General features: G+C 39.7%; 1 protein-coding gene and 1 long non-coding RNA gene across 2 annotated transcripts; one reads left to right on the top strand and one right to left on the bottom strand.

Annotated features, from left to right (window-relative positions):
- Positions 1-498: 498 nt before the first annotated feature.
- Positions 499-3,020, bottom strand: LOC119885544. The gene is made up of 2 exons (XR_005441364.1): positions 2,689-3,020; positions 499-1,100 (listed from the first exon to the last, which is right to left on the bottom strand). It is a non-coding gene; the product is annotated as an uncharacterized LOC119885544 (long non-coding RNA).
- LOC119885543 (rho-related GTP-binding protein RhoA-D) lies at positions 2,440-18,180 on the top strand. Its single transcript, XM_038695620.1, has 5 exons — positions 2,440-2,596; positions 10,266-10,423; positions 12,918-13,038; positions 13,359-13,489; positions 15,057-18,180. Exons 2-5 carry the CDS (start codon positions 10,268-10,270, stop codon positions 15,228-15,230), a joined length of 582 nt encoding a protein of 193 aa, XP_038551548.1. The 5' UTR covers positions 2,440-2,596; positions 10,266-10,267; the 3' UTR covers positions 15,231-18,180.
- The last annotated feature ends 50 nt before the right edge of the window (positions 18,181-18,230 follow it).

Consider the following 18,230-nt stretch of genomic DNA (forward strand, 5'->3'; position numbering starts at 1 on the left):
TTTTGGTAATTAGCAGTTAATTTTAACTGGTTCATATTGTTGTTATATTTGTATATATATGTTATATTTTTAAAGGCAACTATTGTCCACCCACAAAGGTGTTTTCACTTTTGCTTGATTAGACCTTTTCTCAGGAATGCAATAGTGTGTACAGACAGACCTCACTCTCCTGTTAGTTTTCTTTCCATTAGGTGGTTCAGCATGGGCCTGCCTGTGGAGCTTTGTTTGCATTTAGTGTTATTCACCTAAACACATTGTGTGTATCCTTGAGTTCTAACAAATGAGCTGACTACATTTCCTTGCTAAAACATTTGCAAAGCTGATTTTTTTAATATCTTAAATCCAGCATTCTTCACATCCACATTTACTTGCTAGTAGTCTTCTTCTTCCCTGCCTTTGTTTGCTGCTGAAAAGTGAAATAGTGTGAAGTCATGAACAGAATTATGTATTGCATCACCCCACTACTACAATTCAATTAACTCCACAGGGAACCATTAATTGTTCTTTCTTTTAAACAATTTATTATGTTTTCTTTATGGTTTCATCAACAGTTAGAATTTGATACAGCAGGGAATGGGAAGAATACAATATATTATTGATGCAAGATCAATATTGATACACAGGCATAACAGTGTAAGATAACAGTTATCTTAGGTAAAACAAATCAAATAAAATTATAGTCTAAACATTTTTGTTCCATGGCACACAGGTCTATGAAAAGAGAAAAGGGAAGAAAGAAAAGGAGCGAGAACCTTTATCATTTCACTTAATACTTGCATTACATACATACATTAATCCCTGAATAGCTCCAATCAAACCACAGCAAACATCTAATCAGCATAATACAAAAGCTTTAAATGTGTACTTAACTACAGGACTTGAGACAATTTACTATACTTAACACACTTGACAGCCTGCAGGAAGTGACTGTCTGTCTGTCTGTTCAGATATGTAGATAATGGGGGGGGGGGGTGTTCACAGGGCTACAGTGGTGAGATCCACACCCATCCCTCCTGTTGCACGAGTCTTACTACGGATGATGTCATCTTTGACCGGGGAGGGGAGGAGGGACCTGGGCGACTCCAGCGGCTGCAGCAGCTCTGTCAAGTTAGTTACAAGTAACCATAAAAGCACGGAAGCACAACCAATAGCTTTCAAAATAAGGGGGAAACATTGTGCAAGTATAGTATATGAGTGCACAAATCAAAATAATTATAATTATTTCAATATCTAAAATGAAATAATATTGATAATATCATAGCAGGTGTTTTTTTTTCCTTTGACAGCTTATTTAAAACACCTTCTGTGACATCAAATAATGCGCCAGTGCTTTTGACACATGGCCCTTCAACAACACAAGGCCACAAGATTATGTAGCCTAATGGATGACCCAGTTGATATTGTAATTAAGTGTTTTATTTTGATTATTTGCAAATAATCAAAATACAAAAAACATCTCGCACACACCTTTGGGACCTGTTTGTTAATCCAGCCTTAATGATATTGCGCCTAATTCCCTTTAGTAAGTGAATAAAAAGAAAAAAGACAATAAATTGTTTATTGACTTAACATTTTTGATTTTGTCTCAAATTTCTGTGTCAATCATTTTTAAAATAATCAGATTTCTAGACACATTCGTATGTCATTTTAAAATGATAAAAATAATAGTGTGCCCAGGTGAGTGAGTTTCACGGTCCTACGTGTGTCGGTGTAGTGTAATATGTCCTTAACGTATTACTGTTTTCCTCCCAAAACTCGGGTATGACTGTAGGAGGCTCTGAGCTAACTAACTACAGTTAGTACAGGCCACAGTTACAGTCACCATTTTCTATCCATAAAAAAACTAATTCTAAATCATATGAGGAGCCCCCTTGGGAGGAAGGCTATGGTGAGCTGTAGGCTACTTATTGTTTTTTATTTAACTTTCCCCTCTATTCACATAAATATGTTTAAATAAAATAATGAACTGAACAAAAAATAGCAAAGTGTGTGTCTGTGTGACTGTGTGCGTGTGTGTGTTTGGGGGAGAGGGGAAGTGCAAAACAAGAAAAAAAATTGGTAAAGCAAGACAAAAATGTAAAGAGAAAGAGAATGAGGTATTGACAAGATGACTGCTCTGGCAAGATGAGACTCTGTGTTTTACACATAGACTGTGCGCAAACACAGTCAAAGTGGATGTATAAACCTATGTATGTATATAAATAACTCTTTATTTAGTTTTAATGTGTTTTATTGATTCCATATGTTATAGTATATGAATAGACCTTCATCTGATTATATGTTGTAGTTCTGACTACAAATGTCTTTTCATTATACAGCCTTGTGTTTTTATACAGTCTATGGTTGTAATGTGATAAACTACCTTGATTTTAACTATTTTATTTTGAAAGCCTCAAACGGAAGTGCTTGTCTGTTAGCTTGTCGCTGGTGGCGATGGGAGGATCTTGCTCGCCTGCCCCGTTTCTCAGCACCCTCTCTGTGAAATTAGCGAATACTGCAGCAAGAAGTGTGTGTGTGCGTTTGTGTGTGTCACGATCAAGAGGAAGAGCAAGCGGGGATTAATATTTATAAAAACCTCTCATCTGGCTGGTGACAGGTAAATATGAAACGGAGGCTGTAACGTTAGTTTGACTAACGTTACATATTGTCATTTGACACAAGTCGACAGTCTAATTATAGCTCACTTACTTGGGTGCGAGATCAAGGTGGTGGCTTGTCCTCATACTAACATTCACCTTTTTCCTGCTTAGGTGGTAGTTAAATCCCAGACAGTGCGGAGATTATATTGAAGTGTACCCAGTGTGGCTGTAGTTGTCAGGGCGTCTTTCTGTACAACTGTTGATAGCTTCGTTGTTGTTAGTTTCAAAGTCAAAGCAAGCAGATCAGATCCTGCTGGCATGTACAATCTGTCCAACTGCTGCGACCTCAATAAGCAACTCCGCATGGCAAATCTCCTAATGAGCCATTTCTATTCCTGGGAACACTTAATGTCCTCTTTATTAAGACTCCCTTTTCTTAGAGGGCGTTGTTTCAGCTGCCAAACACGATTTCCCGAACACAACAAAACATGTGGAGGGTGAAATTTGAGAGCCTGGGTGAGCACGCACAAGTTTGCTTTAATTGTGTCAAAAGAAAGATCTGAATGAACGTGGCTCAACTCATCCAGGGTTTTTTAATGAGAAGGTCTCATTCATGACAACTTCTGAGATTCACATGAAATGATTAAATATTTTAATTGTCCTCCTGAATGTGTTCACATGTGTTGGGAAAATCAACAAACATGTGGCATTCATGCAAAAATATATTCTTGATACAGATGCAGAAAGATGTTGACAGCAAAAGTACAAGTGCTGAAAACAACTATAGTTAATTAATCGACTAGTCAAAAGACAGAAAATTAAGAAGATCATTTTGAACTACGTTTGATAATAGAGATTTTAAAGATGTCAAACTCCAAGATTTGTGAAACTGTGATTGTAATTTTGGGGACAATCTATCACAATAACTGACTTGACTGAATAATAAATAACAAACATAGGTGCAGCCCTGAAATTTGGGTAATTTGTATTTTTATATTCTCAAATGTATGTGTTTAAAATACATTTCATCACTGTGTTCAACTACACACTATTAATTGTCTTCTAAATGTGTGGCTGTTTATATATTAGGGCTGCATCTTACAGTTATCACTATCGATTGATCTGTTGAATGTTTTTTGATTAATTGGTTGGACTAGAACATGTCTTCAAAAGGTTTGGTTTGTCCAAGTTGTTTGTGTGATCAACAAACCCATTAATTGACTGATAGTTTTATCACTTGTATAGACTAGTTTAGAGCTGAACCAATTAGTGGATCAACAGAATCAATTTTTATGAATTATTAACTGTTGTTTTGGGGGTGTAAATATGCTACAAATCTACTGGCTTCAGCTTCTCAAATGTGAAAAATTGCCGTTGATTTTTGTCGCCTATGATAGTAAACTGAATATTTTTGGCTTTTGGACCCCTGGTCAGACAAAACAAGCAGTTTTAACACTGGTGACAGTGGTGATGGTCATTTTAAACTATTTTCTGACAATATAAATCAAATGATTAATAGATTTATAAAGAAAATAATCTGCAGGTAAATCGATAGTGAAAAGAATCATTAGTTGCAGCCTTAGAGGAAATCGTCTGCTGCTTCTGGTGGAGTCTTCTTGGGCAGCCAACCGGCCCTGTTTGCTGTCTGCTTATCACCTGAGTTATTGAACAGAAGTGAGTGAGTCATGGTTTCAGTTCTCTCCATGCGTTGCATCCCCAGCCTCTGTCTTTTGAGTTTGATCATCACGCCCTGGATGCCACCAGCTGACTCCACTCTCATGTTTTGCCTTGCCCTACTTCCTCTCAATAGCCTTTAAGAACAGGAGTATCTGCGAGTGTCTTCCTTGTGTATTTATAAATTCATGGCTGCATGACCGAAGCCATGAAAGTGACCAGGCTGCGGGTCATTAATTTCAAAATGGCCAGCCTAGGCCGTGATTAGACTGTAAACAGAGGGGAAACAACTAGTCTGCCTCTGTCCAAACATCACAAAACCCTCCTACCAGTATCTGTAAAGCTCACTAATTAACGCTTTGTATTTTGTTTGTTCAATCTGTTCAAACCTGAACTGTAAAAACAGATGTTTTATGGCAGGTTATCATGGATTATTATTAGTATTAAAAGAGCTGGATGCTAAGCTAAGCTAACTGACTGAGCAAGAAAGTAAATAAGTGTATTTCCCAAAATGTTGAACTGTTTATTAAATATAAACATTTTATTTAATATATAATAATAATCTATTTTAAGTTCCTTTTACTTTCAGTTTGGCATATGAGAAATTTAAATTGTTTTCTGTTTCTTTTTTTTTTTTTTTTGCTTAATACAATAATTTCCTTGGGTGTACCAGTAAAGTCATGACTCACTGAGACTAAGGAGCTGGTGTGTCTTTAACAAACGCCCCAAAGAATGTGAGGGGCTGACCTGATCTGCTGTGTATATTCCTGCTGTTGCAAAAGGGCTCAGTATTCACATTTCAACTTCATGCACTTGAGTCCACAGCTTATACTCAGGAATCTTTACATTGTACCCATATATGCTTGAACTGAAGCCTAAAGCTTTCTTGTAAGATTAGTCTTTGAGTTGTCAACCAACGTCTGTTCTTGCATGTGATGTCTGTTGCATCCTGTCAGAGTTTGTAAGATGTTTTTCCATCAGGTTAAGGTGGCATAGACGGCCAGAGTCGCAGGCTGCCTGTTCTGTCTCAGCCACTGCCAGTTTATGAACTTTCTCAGACAGACAGACTGGCAGAGGTGAGGCATATTCTTGTGTGCCTTCAGATCTAAAGTTGTTTTTTGTTTTTAATAACAACACAACAACGTGTTAGCTTGTGTCTCTTGAGGAAAAACCATAATTGTAAATAGCTATACTTATTAGAAATGAGTTGTTGTTGCCAAAGATGCTGGAAGGCATTCCTGTAAAATTCGTATCCCTGAATAACATTAAAAGTCATTTTTATTCTGTAGTAAAATAGGTTTTGCATTGTTCCACAGAGATTTAGGCTAGACTTGTAATCTCTGGGTGAATGTTTATCTGTCAAACTGACAAAGTTAAAATCCAGCCCTGGTTTTATTGCTCTTTTTACAACCAGAGTTTGATTTGAGCTCCTTGACAACTCGTGTGTAATGGCAACACGAGGAAATAACTTTTCAACGTTGAAATCAGCTGCTCTGTAACTGTAGCTTTCTTGTAGTGTATCATAGAAAGAGGTGCAGCCCTGGGAAGCCTGTTAGACAGGCAAAGCAATCATACTCTGGTTCATTTCCTGTAATGCGTTTGCTTGTTTGCGGGACCTCCAGAACAAACAAAAAAAAAGTCATCATCCCAGAAACAACAAACCTTTTATATTGGTTCAGCATTGTTGTTAAAACTCATATGAGGATTGAAAGGCAGCTGTACCTCATTGGCCAGGGTCAAGCTTTGCTTTGTGCACACTCTGCTCAGTTTGTTGCATAACTCCTGTTGGCCCCTAAGCCTTAGGAAACCTCCTTAAAGACAAAGAGAGGTGGTGTGTTCATTAACCTAGGGCATTGCTCAAATAGTTGTAGGAAGTAATGGTGTTTTGCTTTCATATGTCCTTTTAATGGCTTCTTGTGTTGTGTTTGGATCAGGTTTTGTGTATGTTTTCCAGTGTCTGAGAGTATTCCCTTTACACGTTATCTACATTGCATAACAACACAGTGAACCCACGTGATAAGCTTCATTTGGCCCGAAAATGTTATTTACTATTATGAATAATACCATAATGAATAAATTTGTGGATTCTTTTTTATTTTTTATCGTCAATAAAACACCCAAAAAATAGTGAAAAATGTTCCCAACAGTTTCCTTGATCACAAGCTGACATCTTCAATTTATTGACAGTTCAAAACCTGAAGTAGCCTACGAGAGGCTACACGAATGAGAAACACGTTTGGCAAGTTTGGGACTGACTGTCTCAGTAGATGGACACATCCAAGCTAGCCTTTTCCCCCTGTTTACAGTCTTTATACTAAGCTAAGCTAACCAGCTACTGGAGGTAGCTCCATACTTACTGTACTGGACTTTCGTCGAGAAAGGCAACAAGAGTGTTTTTCTGTGTTGAACTAATACTTTTAAGAATGTCATTATAAGGTATAATTTTAGAACACTTGTTTGTGGGTCGGGGTCCCTCTGTGGAATCACAACCTAAATGTGTGTAGTCTCGTGAAGAATAAAAAGAATAAAGGTGGTGGTTATGATTAGTTTTCTCTTTAATCTTTGCAATTATTTTACAATTCTGGAAAGTTATCACAATGGAAATGATTTTATCAACCGTCGGGCTTGCATGAATGTGAATGTGATTGGCCATGACGTAGCATTGCGTTGTGACAAAACTGGAGCCAAGTTCAACTTTTTACAGGACGACCCTGCATTTCTTTAGCTGGAGGGTACATTGGCACCCCTGCTGCATCACAGGTCTGTCCTCATTTAAATAAATATTGGAACCACTGCCAGAAGATTGGGAGGAAGGATGCTAATAGATTACTAAAATAAACTGCTCAGATCACTGTATCAGGATGCATATTTGTTCATCAGCTTGTCATAACTTAGTGCAGTCATAAGAGATAAAACATAGGCTTTAATTACAATAAATACAACCTGGGCTAACAGACTAATTAACTAAAGTTCTGCGAGTTCAGTATTATTTTTGTTTGTTCATATTCATGCTTTGTCTACAGAATGTCTATATGATGTATAACCTGCAAAGTTATTGTTGGTCCTCAGTCAACCTCCGAATGATCGAAGGCTTTATGAATATGTTCTTGATGTTTGCTCCACTGGATAAATCTCAGTTGTGTTGTGTCCCAGTGACAGGTAAATGAAAATGTCTGCACCCTGCACTGAGTGATGATTATGTAGGGCTGACAGAATGATGTTGAACTATTTCTGCTTTTCTTGCAGCTTTCATGGGGACTGTTGATCTCTCAGTGACACCTTTTTGCTTTTATTCAGTAGTGTGGAGGTCAAAGGTCAGCCATCTGGTACCAGTTACAGATAAGTGGTTCCCATTCACATGTGATTGAATTAGGGTGAGATAAGGTTTTGATATGAATGTGGAGAGAATGAATGCTAGCTGAAACATAATAAAAAGGCTTGATATGGATGACAACAGTAGTGAAATCTTCCACTACCTCCTCCTCAGTTGTTGCTGTCATTAGTGTCCATTAGTGCCTAAATTGAGGGCATCAGTCATAGGTAGAGTATTCTGCACAGTTTGTGACTTTATGGGACCTTTCCTTTTGCCAATGTGTCTGAAGATGTTCCTTCATCGGCTCTCAATAGCACTGCCACTAAGGACGAGCTATCATTGTGTAGTGCAAAGAGGGTGTGTGCATGTGTATGTGAGTACGCATGTGTGCGTGCATGCTTGCTTGTGTTACATTGCCTCTGGCTGCCCTCGCCATGTCTCTGCTGAGGCCTGTCCAAACACAACTGCAGCCAAAAGCTCCTCCCAGGCTTCACAGAACAGGAAGTGGATTGTTTTGTTATACAGTCTATGCTCCCAGGCCTCGGTGCTGCTGTCTCTCACTTTTTTGGCTTTGAACCCATCATCTAGTTCGTCTCTGGTCCATTTGGCAATCTCTGGAAATCAAAATATAATGTGCAGCTTCTCTGGAATCAATATTTAGCCCGGTATCAAACCCACATGCAGAAGAAAAGTGGAAGCAGCCTCTGTTCTCATTAAAAATTCAGTTTTTTGTTATAATCTCATATCTGACGAAGGATTTGCAACTGCAGCTGAAGTGAATGTTGACTTTTGGTCATCAATGTACGGTGTATTCAGAAGATTTGCTTACTTGTGGAAATTACAGGAGTGAGCACACTACCTGTATTTGCTACAGTGGCCTAAATTCAAACATCTTTGGCATCTCTCTGCTAAACCTGTAACTGAACACACTGCAGCAGAGGGAGTGGGCCTTTGGGCAAAAGGAAGAAAATGTAAAAAACCATGACCAGAATTTCCCTAAGAAGGAACGAGTAACCTAGGATGTTAATAAAACTGTCAAACAAGCAAACACACCCTAAGTTTCCAGTAGGGCTACTGGTTAGTCCAAATATCCATGGAAACAGGACTTATTAATTATTCCTCCTCTTGTGTCCTTTTTTCTTTCATTTTACTCTTTACTGGCTTTCTTTGTTTACTTTGCAACCCAACCCATTTATTCATACAACATTTTTATATTAATTTTCTTCATTGACTTAATTAGAATGTGTATGTTTGGAGCTCTTTAGACTTTGCAAACATTGACAGGTATTAGCTTTAAGAAGATTAAACTGGTGCCACCAATCTGCTGATCTCTTATGGTACCAAACCAACAATTGTACTAATAATTTCAGTCTGTGTTTGTGATGACTTTTTATGATTTGATGCTACTTCCTGAAAGGTTTGCTGTTGCTATGCACCCAAGCAGAGATTAAAAGTGGACGTTGGGGGCAGACTCACCTCAAAAGTTTTGCCAGCAGCACTAAAAGATTAATTTTCCCTGATAAGTGGGTGCCCTCGTGAAGAGGATTGCTGTCAAGACTGTCTGGCAGAAAGTGGATGAGGTGAGGAGCCAAATGACTATATGCACAGCTGCTCCCAGGCAGCGGGGCTCCAGCTCATCCATCAGCTACACTGCTAACTCATCCCCACATACGCTGCGCCAACTACACCAGTCCTCTCGTCTGGGGTTATTACAGAAATGTTTCTTGGTTCAGTTGGTTTAGTGGATTGTAATGTACAGTTGTGCACAGGACACCAGCAAAGCTTCGTCCTTGCAGGCCTGAAGCTCACTTGTAAAATGTGACCCCAGCATCCATCTTACGTCGTTTTATTTATTTCTCACGTCGTTTTATTTTGGTGGGAAATGCTTGCATGGTGTTTTCTTTTTCTGCAGTTTGCTACACATGCTCACAGCAAACCCTGTAAGTAATTACAGCTTAACACTGGAACAACACATGGGCTGGCAGATTTGGCTCTTGTTCTTTTTTATGCCAAGTAATTTCAAAATAATTAGTGTCTACAATCAGAGTATTCCTGAAGAGAAGTGAAGAAAGATCTGAAGAGAACAAAAGAAGGGTAGTGTTTTGAATGCCTTAGGACTCCTTTAAGTACTTCTTCAGCTGCTTTGATTTCTTGGAAACTCCACACACATTGCAGAGGGAAACAAACAGGGCCTGATGAAACATTTCTTCATGTCCCAGCTTGTCTCAACCCCCCACCCCTTTTCTCTCCCCCATCACTCCACTATCTTCCTCCTTCTCCTTGTGTAGCTATGAAGTCTAGATTTGGCATTGGGGATTCAAGGTCTGTGACTGCAGTTGTCTGTGACAACGTGCAGATCAAGGAGCACTCCCTTAGGTGAAATGTGATGCAGCTATGACAGAGTGGTCGCTTTGGAGCCACACAGCATGAGCAGAAATAATGGTTGTACAACACTCCGTTCTTCATTTTAATCTTGTGTTCCTGTGATCTCTTCAAATAATTTAAATATCTGTAGCGTGAAATACAAAAACGGATGACAAAGTGTTGTTTGGCTGGTTCTTGCAGCATGACAAGTGAAATCTACCATAATGCAAAAAAGTTTCTTTTGTGGTACTGCTGATAATTTTGACACTCAACTCTCTTTTTGGGGTATGTCTGTTTGTGACAACCTCTTAAAACACCTCCTCTTTTCCCAACAGAGATGGCTGCCATTCGGAAGAAGCTTGTGATCGTCGGGGATGGAGCTTGTGGGAAAACATGTCTTCTCATTGTCTTCAGTAAAGACCAGTTTCCTGAAGTCTACGTTCCAACAGTGTTTGAGAACTATATCGCTGATATTGAGGTTGATGGAAAGCAGGTTTGTACATTTGACACCCAAATAGGCAGTCCAGAAGTAGTTGCGTCTGTTGTAGAAATAAACTAACACTGTCATAATTGACCGTTCAATAAGCCCCATCCCAGTAACTGTTGCTACTCTTGTCATTGTCGCAAAGCACATAAAAGTTTAAAATGTTACGGGTGGCAGACTTACCACTTGAAATTCTTTGTAATGTTTGAAACAATGGGTTCTTGAAGTAGACAAAAGCAGTGTTTCACTCCACGAGTTTGAAAACTGTCAAACTGACTCATTTTTAAAAAAGAAGCTTCTAAAAAATGAAAAGAAAAAAGTTATAAATATGCATTTGATGACTACATATATGATGTCATGCTAAAAGACAGGCTGCATGTCCCAGGCAAAGAATCAGTTTCCTCGCCATTTCGTGATCCATGTAGAAGATGTGGAAATACAGAAACAACATTGTTGCAGTGTAGAGCTGGCTAGTCCCAGTATTATGTTTAAGGAAAAATGCAAAATCAAACTGTTATTTTATTCTACCATTGTTTGGCTGCTTATATACTTACACATACACATAAAGAGGCAAATTCCTACTTTCCTGTTTCTATTTTCAGTTTTCCCTTTTACCATTTTATGTATAAAAGATCAGTTTGGCATCACAAGTCATTTTGGCTAGGTGTTGCTGGAGTGTAAACTTCCCCAAAGCCATTATACAGCAGTACAACCCTGTTATAACTGATTACATCCAGGACCAGCTTCCACACAGTGGGGAAATACGACACAGTGCTATAGTAAGTGAGGCTTTATTAAAATAGTAATCATAACCCCACAAAATAATGTAGTATGAAATGCTCCTTGGCCTTGGAAGTAGTGCTGGATTAGGTGTAAGTAGTAACAGCATGTTAAATAAGAGCAGCAAATAAAGTGCACTATATTGTAAATATGTAGTTATTTCAGGCGTGGCATGAGTTTTGAAACGAGCTACATTAAAGTCTTACTAGCGTCTTGAATCTGAGTCATGGGGAGTTGGTCAGTTAGGGTTGAGTCTGAGCCTGTAAGATGACTCATTATGTCAAAGGGTTTTGTTCTCTTAAGCTGACCACTGCTGCGGGATCACCACTTGGCAAAACAGGAAATGACTCTATTTCCCAGCTTCCTGTTCAAACAGGGAACGGGGATGTCTCCTGGCAATCCCCCTCCTCACTTCAGGACCCTCCACCTCCTCTTCTCCTCCTCCGTCTGCCTGATAAACTCCTTTCATTTCCTTTTCTGGTGACACTTAGATGCTGGGAGGCAGTTAGGGGTTAACTGTTGTGTTCAGGACAGGAAGTATAAAGTTAGGGATCCATGACGGACATCAGCCTAGAGGGGGATCATTTTGGTAAATAGATGAGTGTCGGCCCTTCTGCAGCTTTCGAGAAGATGGCCGCCCCCATAAGAATTGGGCCATTATACAACCAGCTGGATTGTGTTCTCAGCCCTAACACACAAGGGTAAAAACATTTTCGTTCTCTCACCTACTGTGCACTTGGAAGACTCTAAAAATAGCTGTTTTTTCCCTCCTTTCTTTCCTCCCCAAAGTCTACAGCTTAGAACATGTCCAGTGGGAACATAACCGCCCCGGCTGCTCATGCAATCTCAACAGTGTGCAGCCGCCTCCCACCCTCTGCCTCTGCAAACCTCTATTTTGGGACCGTTGACTGATGCTTGTGCTCTCTGTGGGCATACCAGAATTTATTGTCATTCAGCAAAGTTCCGATATTTAAAACTTTGCAGAAGTCTTCCCCCACCTCCCCCGAACACAGTGAGCCGGCTAAAGAGCAGAGTTGAGTGAAGACTGGCTGTTGATGCCTGTACAGGGACAGAAGGTATCTGGCTTGACGCTTGCTAATCTCCCACTTTCCCTAATTGAATTAATCAGTGGTGTGATGGGATGAGACCATTCCCTGAGTTCATTTCCACAATACTGACAACATAACAGACTTATGAAGCTGATTAGATCAGAGCTGCAGTGGTGATGAGAAGCAAATATGTAAACACTGAATTCCCCTCAAACGTGGGAAGCATCTTAGGTAAAAGATACAAATCATAAGATATGATCAAGTTGCAAGGTATGTCAGAGAGGGTTAGGGTTCAGGGTTAGGGTTAGGAGAAAAATGTCCCGAGGTTAAGTAATGTTTAAAACTTAAAAAAAATATATACTTCTTGGTATTTAATGGCCACATGCCTCAAGGTTCACACTCGTCATACTCCAAATAGTCACGGCTCTCAGTGGACTAGAAAAGAAACGTCATCGCTAATGATGTTGTGGCTGGTTCATTGTTTGTTTGTGTAATTATCCGGAACAGTGAGAAACATTACGACCATTCTGGGTAGACAACTAATTTTAATTTTTAGCCCTTAAGAAAAGTTGTCGTGAATGACGAGAATTAATGAATCATGGAGAAAATAAGGGGTGACAGGAGATTCACTCTTCCAAAATCAAGATAATTGCTTTTCTCGTGATTTCTCCCAGGTGGAGTTGGCACTGTGGGATACTGCAGGCCAAGAGGACTACGACAGGTTGAGGCCTCTCTCCTACCCTGACACAGATGTTATCCTCATGTGCTTCTCCATCGACAGCCCAGACAGTTTAGGTAAGGAACTGCTGACATACAGAAGCCTATTGTGAAACAATTATCTTTGTATAGCCCATATTTAAACAAATTAGTTTAGCTGGGACGGCAGCAGCACAGAAAAGTGACTAATATGATCAAATAATAAAAACACATGTATAAAAGACTTGATGCGGAAGTAGAATTAGTGCAACTAAAAAAAATCTTTGCCTCGAGCAATCTGCAGAGCAATCCATCATGAGACGTGTTCTGCACCGTGACTCTGCACTGCCTGTCCCTTTTTATAGTCACCCCCTCCTCTCACAAGTGTTTCAGCTCACTTCTTGTTTCTCCTGGGACAGAAAATATCCCAGAGAAGTGGACGCCTGAGGTGAAGCACTTCTGTCCCAATGTTCCCATCATTCTGGTGGGGAACAAGAAGGACCTGAGGAATGATGAGCACACACGGAGAGAGCTGGCCAAGATGAAGCAGGTACAAAAGCCTCTGAAGGTCAATGAACTGTGGATCAGGCACAATAAGACACCTCTTTGGTACTCAGGCACCAAAGTCCTGAGGAACATTTCATGAGGTCCAGTTTGTGAGGTTCAGTCTGAATTATTTATGTACATATTCATGACAAATATTGCTTAACCAGGAGTAACAACAGCACTATTAAACTATTAAAAAGGCGCAAGGGGCTGCTTTGTTGGCATGTTGCCTCAGGTACCGGTAAAGCTATGGTCACATTATACTTATATTACAGAATATTTGTTCACTATTGAATCCTGCTTGTCACACAAATTGAAGCCTCGCCATATTTAGTAAGTTCATTACACTGCTAGACTACAAACTACAGCATCGCACCACAGACAGTTTACAGTTTTTGATTCCTTTGCTCAACATGATCATTCTTTCTATGTGATAATGATCACTCTTTCTCAATCTTTGTTTCCAGTTTTTTTTACCCTGATTTCATGCACTGTAATTATAGTTGTTGTTAATTTTATCCATTATTGCTGTAGTGTTTTATTATGTTTTGTGAGGTGACCTTGAGTGTCCCGAAAGGCGCCTATAAATAAAATGTAGTATTATAATTATAAATATTTTTTCACCACATGGGAACCATAACTTCATGTCCTTTTTCAGGGCTGAATGTGGGGCAATTTCGTTGAACTACAACTTAATGAAGGAGGGCCAGTTTGAGTAACACCCATAAATTTGAAGAATTGCTTTGTTAAACAGTAACAATATGCTGGTAATATTAAAAACTAATCTACCAGGAAAGTGCGCATGCATGTAACAAGCCAATTGGCTTGTTACATGCATGTGTACTTTTGGATGGTGCAGTGGAAGTTAAGCCAGCTTAAATTTTTGTATATATCTCTCACAAAGGAAGAACAACAACAAAAAAAGGGACATGCAATAGATGATATATGAAAAACATTGATCAGAGAAGATGTTGAGCAATTTTCGAAAATAGGAAAAAGCCAAAGAGAGATGGAATATTAATTGAAAAGAAATCTCTCATTCTCTCCCTTTTCATTTTTTTTACCTGTCTGTCACTGAAAGTTAACTTCTCCCGGGAAACAAACAATGACAGCTCTGAAAAGGCTGTTAGTGGCCTTTCAGTCATAGGATAATGACCGCAACGTATTGGTTTACTGTGTCGCAGAATGGCACAGCACGCCACTATGGCTCTGTCTCTGTCTGTCTCCAGGTCCAGCTGATAATAGGAACATGTTGACAAAGCTCTCCAGCTCGTTCAGACGGCCACTGTCAGCTTTTCCTTTCTGTAGGAACCATTTGACAAAGAGTAGTACTAAGTCATCAATTCAAGTGTTTTAGATTTTACATGGTCACATAGACAGTATTGCCTCAACATGTGTAAGCTATGGTGTGACTGGGACGGTAAGTGAAGTAGTGTACTTGAGGCTTCTTAGTTTTATCTATTAGATAAATTTGTCATCATTTCAAGATGATGTAGACAGGCCCTTTTCTAAATGCTCTTTCCTGCTGATAATTTTCATATTGTCCCTAACACTCTCATCTTACCACGCAGGAGCCGGTGAAGGCAGAAGAAGGCAGAGACATGGCCAACAGGATCAGTGCTTTTGGCTACTTGGAGTGCTCTGCCAAGACCAAGGACGGCGTGCGCGAAGTGTTCGAGATGGCCACTAGAGCGGCGCTGCAGGTCCGCAAGCGCAAGAAGAGAAGCGGCTGCACGCTGCTGTGAGCAGCTTAGACGCCATAAAATCCACTGACCAATAGGAGAAAAACAAAATACACAAAAAAGGACTGACCTTTTACCAAATGGCATCTTTGTACTGTATCTCGCATTTCACGATAACAGGCAGGCAGATCAATCGAACACAAACAAACCTAATACAGGAAATGGACTTTGTCTATATTACAGCTCTGTTAAAAAATTGATGTTTAACGTTCATTGTTGATTTGCTTTTTTCCCCACAGAATCTCTCTTTACACAGAATGTTTTCCTCTTTGTTTTTCTTTATATTTGTAATGTAATGAGGCAGTAAAAGATGCACATATTTGTATGCAATATTGTTCTTCATGAGCTTGGGCGAGCAGTATCCTTCTTAGCTTGTATAAAGACTTAATGAGTAAGGTCTTGTCTGACTATCCTGTTAGTATCGGTTTTGTTTATCATGGTAGCAGTCGCAGTATAGAATGAAAGTTGATATATTTTGACTAGATCTAGCTAGCTAAGAGCTAGTGCCTTTTGTTTAGTTTTAGACACCAGCGTCTATTTCTCGTGATTGTCAGCAAGCTAACATTTCAGCTGAGGGGTTTCCCATTGTACTGTAGCTGATTTTACACAGCGTTGTCATTGTGACACCAGAGCAATGCCGTAACTAAGGCTTTCAGTGCTGTTGACAACTGGTTGCTTGTGTCCTTTTTATTGGCATGAAACATCATTGTACCCTCAACATTTGCCATACTCACTACAGTTAGCTGAAGACGGTAGCTGCCTTTGTAATGTGATAAATGTGGCCAATAAAGGAGGGAGGGAGTATAAAATCTGATTATTTAAAGGCATCCCTCACAACATAACTCAAATATGTGCAAGGGACTAAGATGGGCAGATTAGAACTGGCCAATCAAGACACAAGCCAATATAACTCAACTATGCACAAAGGCTGTTAGGACCAACAGGGTAAACCTGGTAAATCCTCCCCTGTTTGTTTGTTTGTTTGTTTGTTGTGAGTGACTTGAGTTCAGCTGTTCTGCTGCAATGCAAGCGAGCCGGTTACGCCTGCTGTTGGAATCTGTGGATTTTACGGGTCAGCCCAGTTGTGGAAATCATGTCTTGTCAGAGCTGTTAGCCTTTGCGTGCGGATGTTTCCAGTCGGGCGACATTCTTCACGTTTGAGAGAAGCTGAGTTGTGTGTGAGGAGTCTGTATTCCCCCGGTGCCTTCTCTGTTCTGGTGTGCCTTTCGGTTGTTCTTTCGCAAACCAGATAGACCAGCTGCTCTATGCCAACCTGATACTGACTGACAAGATCAAAGAGTGACCTTTCTGACATGTCTCACAAAGCTTGGTTCTTTGAATTGGTTCCAAAATAGGCTTGATTACACATAATGTTTTGTTAGCCCTCATAATACAAATTGTAACACATAGTATCTATAAATGCAATCTTTTATTTTTCTTGGCAGATAACTTTACCTGTACAGTAGGTTTGCTTCTAGGATGAATCATGGGGAAAGACAAAACTTTCTCATAACATGTTTGACGTAACATATTTCCTCAACATCACTGGGAAAACATCTGTCGGGAGCAATAAAGAGTGTCTTTGAGGTTTTAGAGTTGTGTATTACTGCCAAAAAAGTTGTGGACTGTGGAAAGTTTGGGTTGATTTGTCAATGTTTATACTGATCTATGTTGCTATTGATGTTGACTGATTTTATGTCTTATGTCAAAGGAGCATAAGATCAGCAAGGGTCTACACTGAATTGTACTTTTAGAGTACAATTCAGGCGGGACTACAAACAATTCAGCTTTTGGAGACATGTCAGAGACTGTCCACTGGTCCCAGTTCTTGCTCACATGTCCTCTCAGAACACTCAATTGTGAATTTGAATTGAAAATATATTGGCTTGATATACAACGCTTGAAAAGGCCCAGTGACTGTCCTCAGGCTCCTAATGGCATTCCTTTTCTCTGCCTCAGTTGCTCATTCGTGTACTGTACATGTCCCTTGGTTGCATGTCGCCGTCTGTCTACAGGGTGGATGCTGAAATGTGTGTGGCAAAACAATATCTTTGATGTTGCATGCAACCTTCTTATAATGCCAATAAAGGCAATAAAACTACCATCTGGCAGGATCTGTATCTAATATATTGTAATGCAACTTTATACCCTCTACTGACCAAGCACATAACGCTTTAGCTGAGTGATCCAGTGGAGAAGCTAAAACTTATAGAAACTAGTTGTATTTTCCACAGCTCAACTGAGGTGGTGTTTTTGTGGAGAGGGGGCATTGATTACAATCACACACAAGCACCATATTAATGTTGTTACCTCAGCTCTTTCTAGGTTGGATACTATGTTTTAACTTTGGACTGGCTCTGCTGCCTGGCCGCATTATTGTGGACAACAAGCACACTAACAAGGCACGAGTAAAGAGATTTAGATCGTTACGACTGAAGATTTTTATCAGTGAAAACATAAGGTTTGAGTTATGCGTTTCACAGTTGTGGCATTATGTTCACGGGTCTCAACAAGCTGAACACCGAGGTCGGCAGAGATAGTCAGATAACTTTCACAGCTGGAAGCACAGCGTAACGATGAAAGCATTCCCTCAGAGCAGCAGCCCTCTGCTGCCTCTAGTGTTGAACATATCACAAAGAGCATGTACAATACTGCTGTTAATGTGTATGCAGATAATGTTGCGCTAAATCAAAAGTTGTCCTTCTGATGTTGATGCATGCATGGGAAAACCTTGGGTCTTTATATATACACCCCCCTCCCCCCTTTGGGAACAGCTTATGCTCAGTGTTGTGTAACCTTTTTTCTTTCTTTTTCTCGAAGTATTTGAAATGACAAAAGGATCCAGATTTATATAAAAGCTCATTGTAATATTGCTTTGTAAACAAAGTGTTGTAGTGAATGTCTGATCTGAAGTGAACATGAACATTGTTAATAAACTATTTTTGAGACGAGACCGACTCGCCGTCCTTGGTCAATTCTTGTCCGAAAATTAAAACCTCAATA

The sequence above is a fragment of the Micropterus salmoides genome, unplaced genomic scaffold (assembly GCF_014851395.1).
Source record: "Micropterus salmoides isolate LMB-PRFRI ecotype aquatic unplaced genomic scaffold, ASM1485139v1 Ms_hic_scaffold_4, whole genome shotgun sequence".
NCBI lineage: Eukaryota > Metazoa > Chordata > Actinopteri > Centrarchiformes > Centrarchidae > Micropterus > Micropterus salmoides.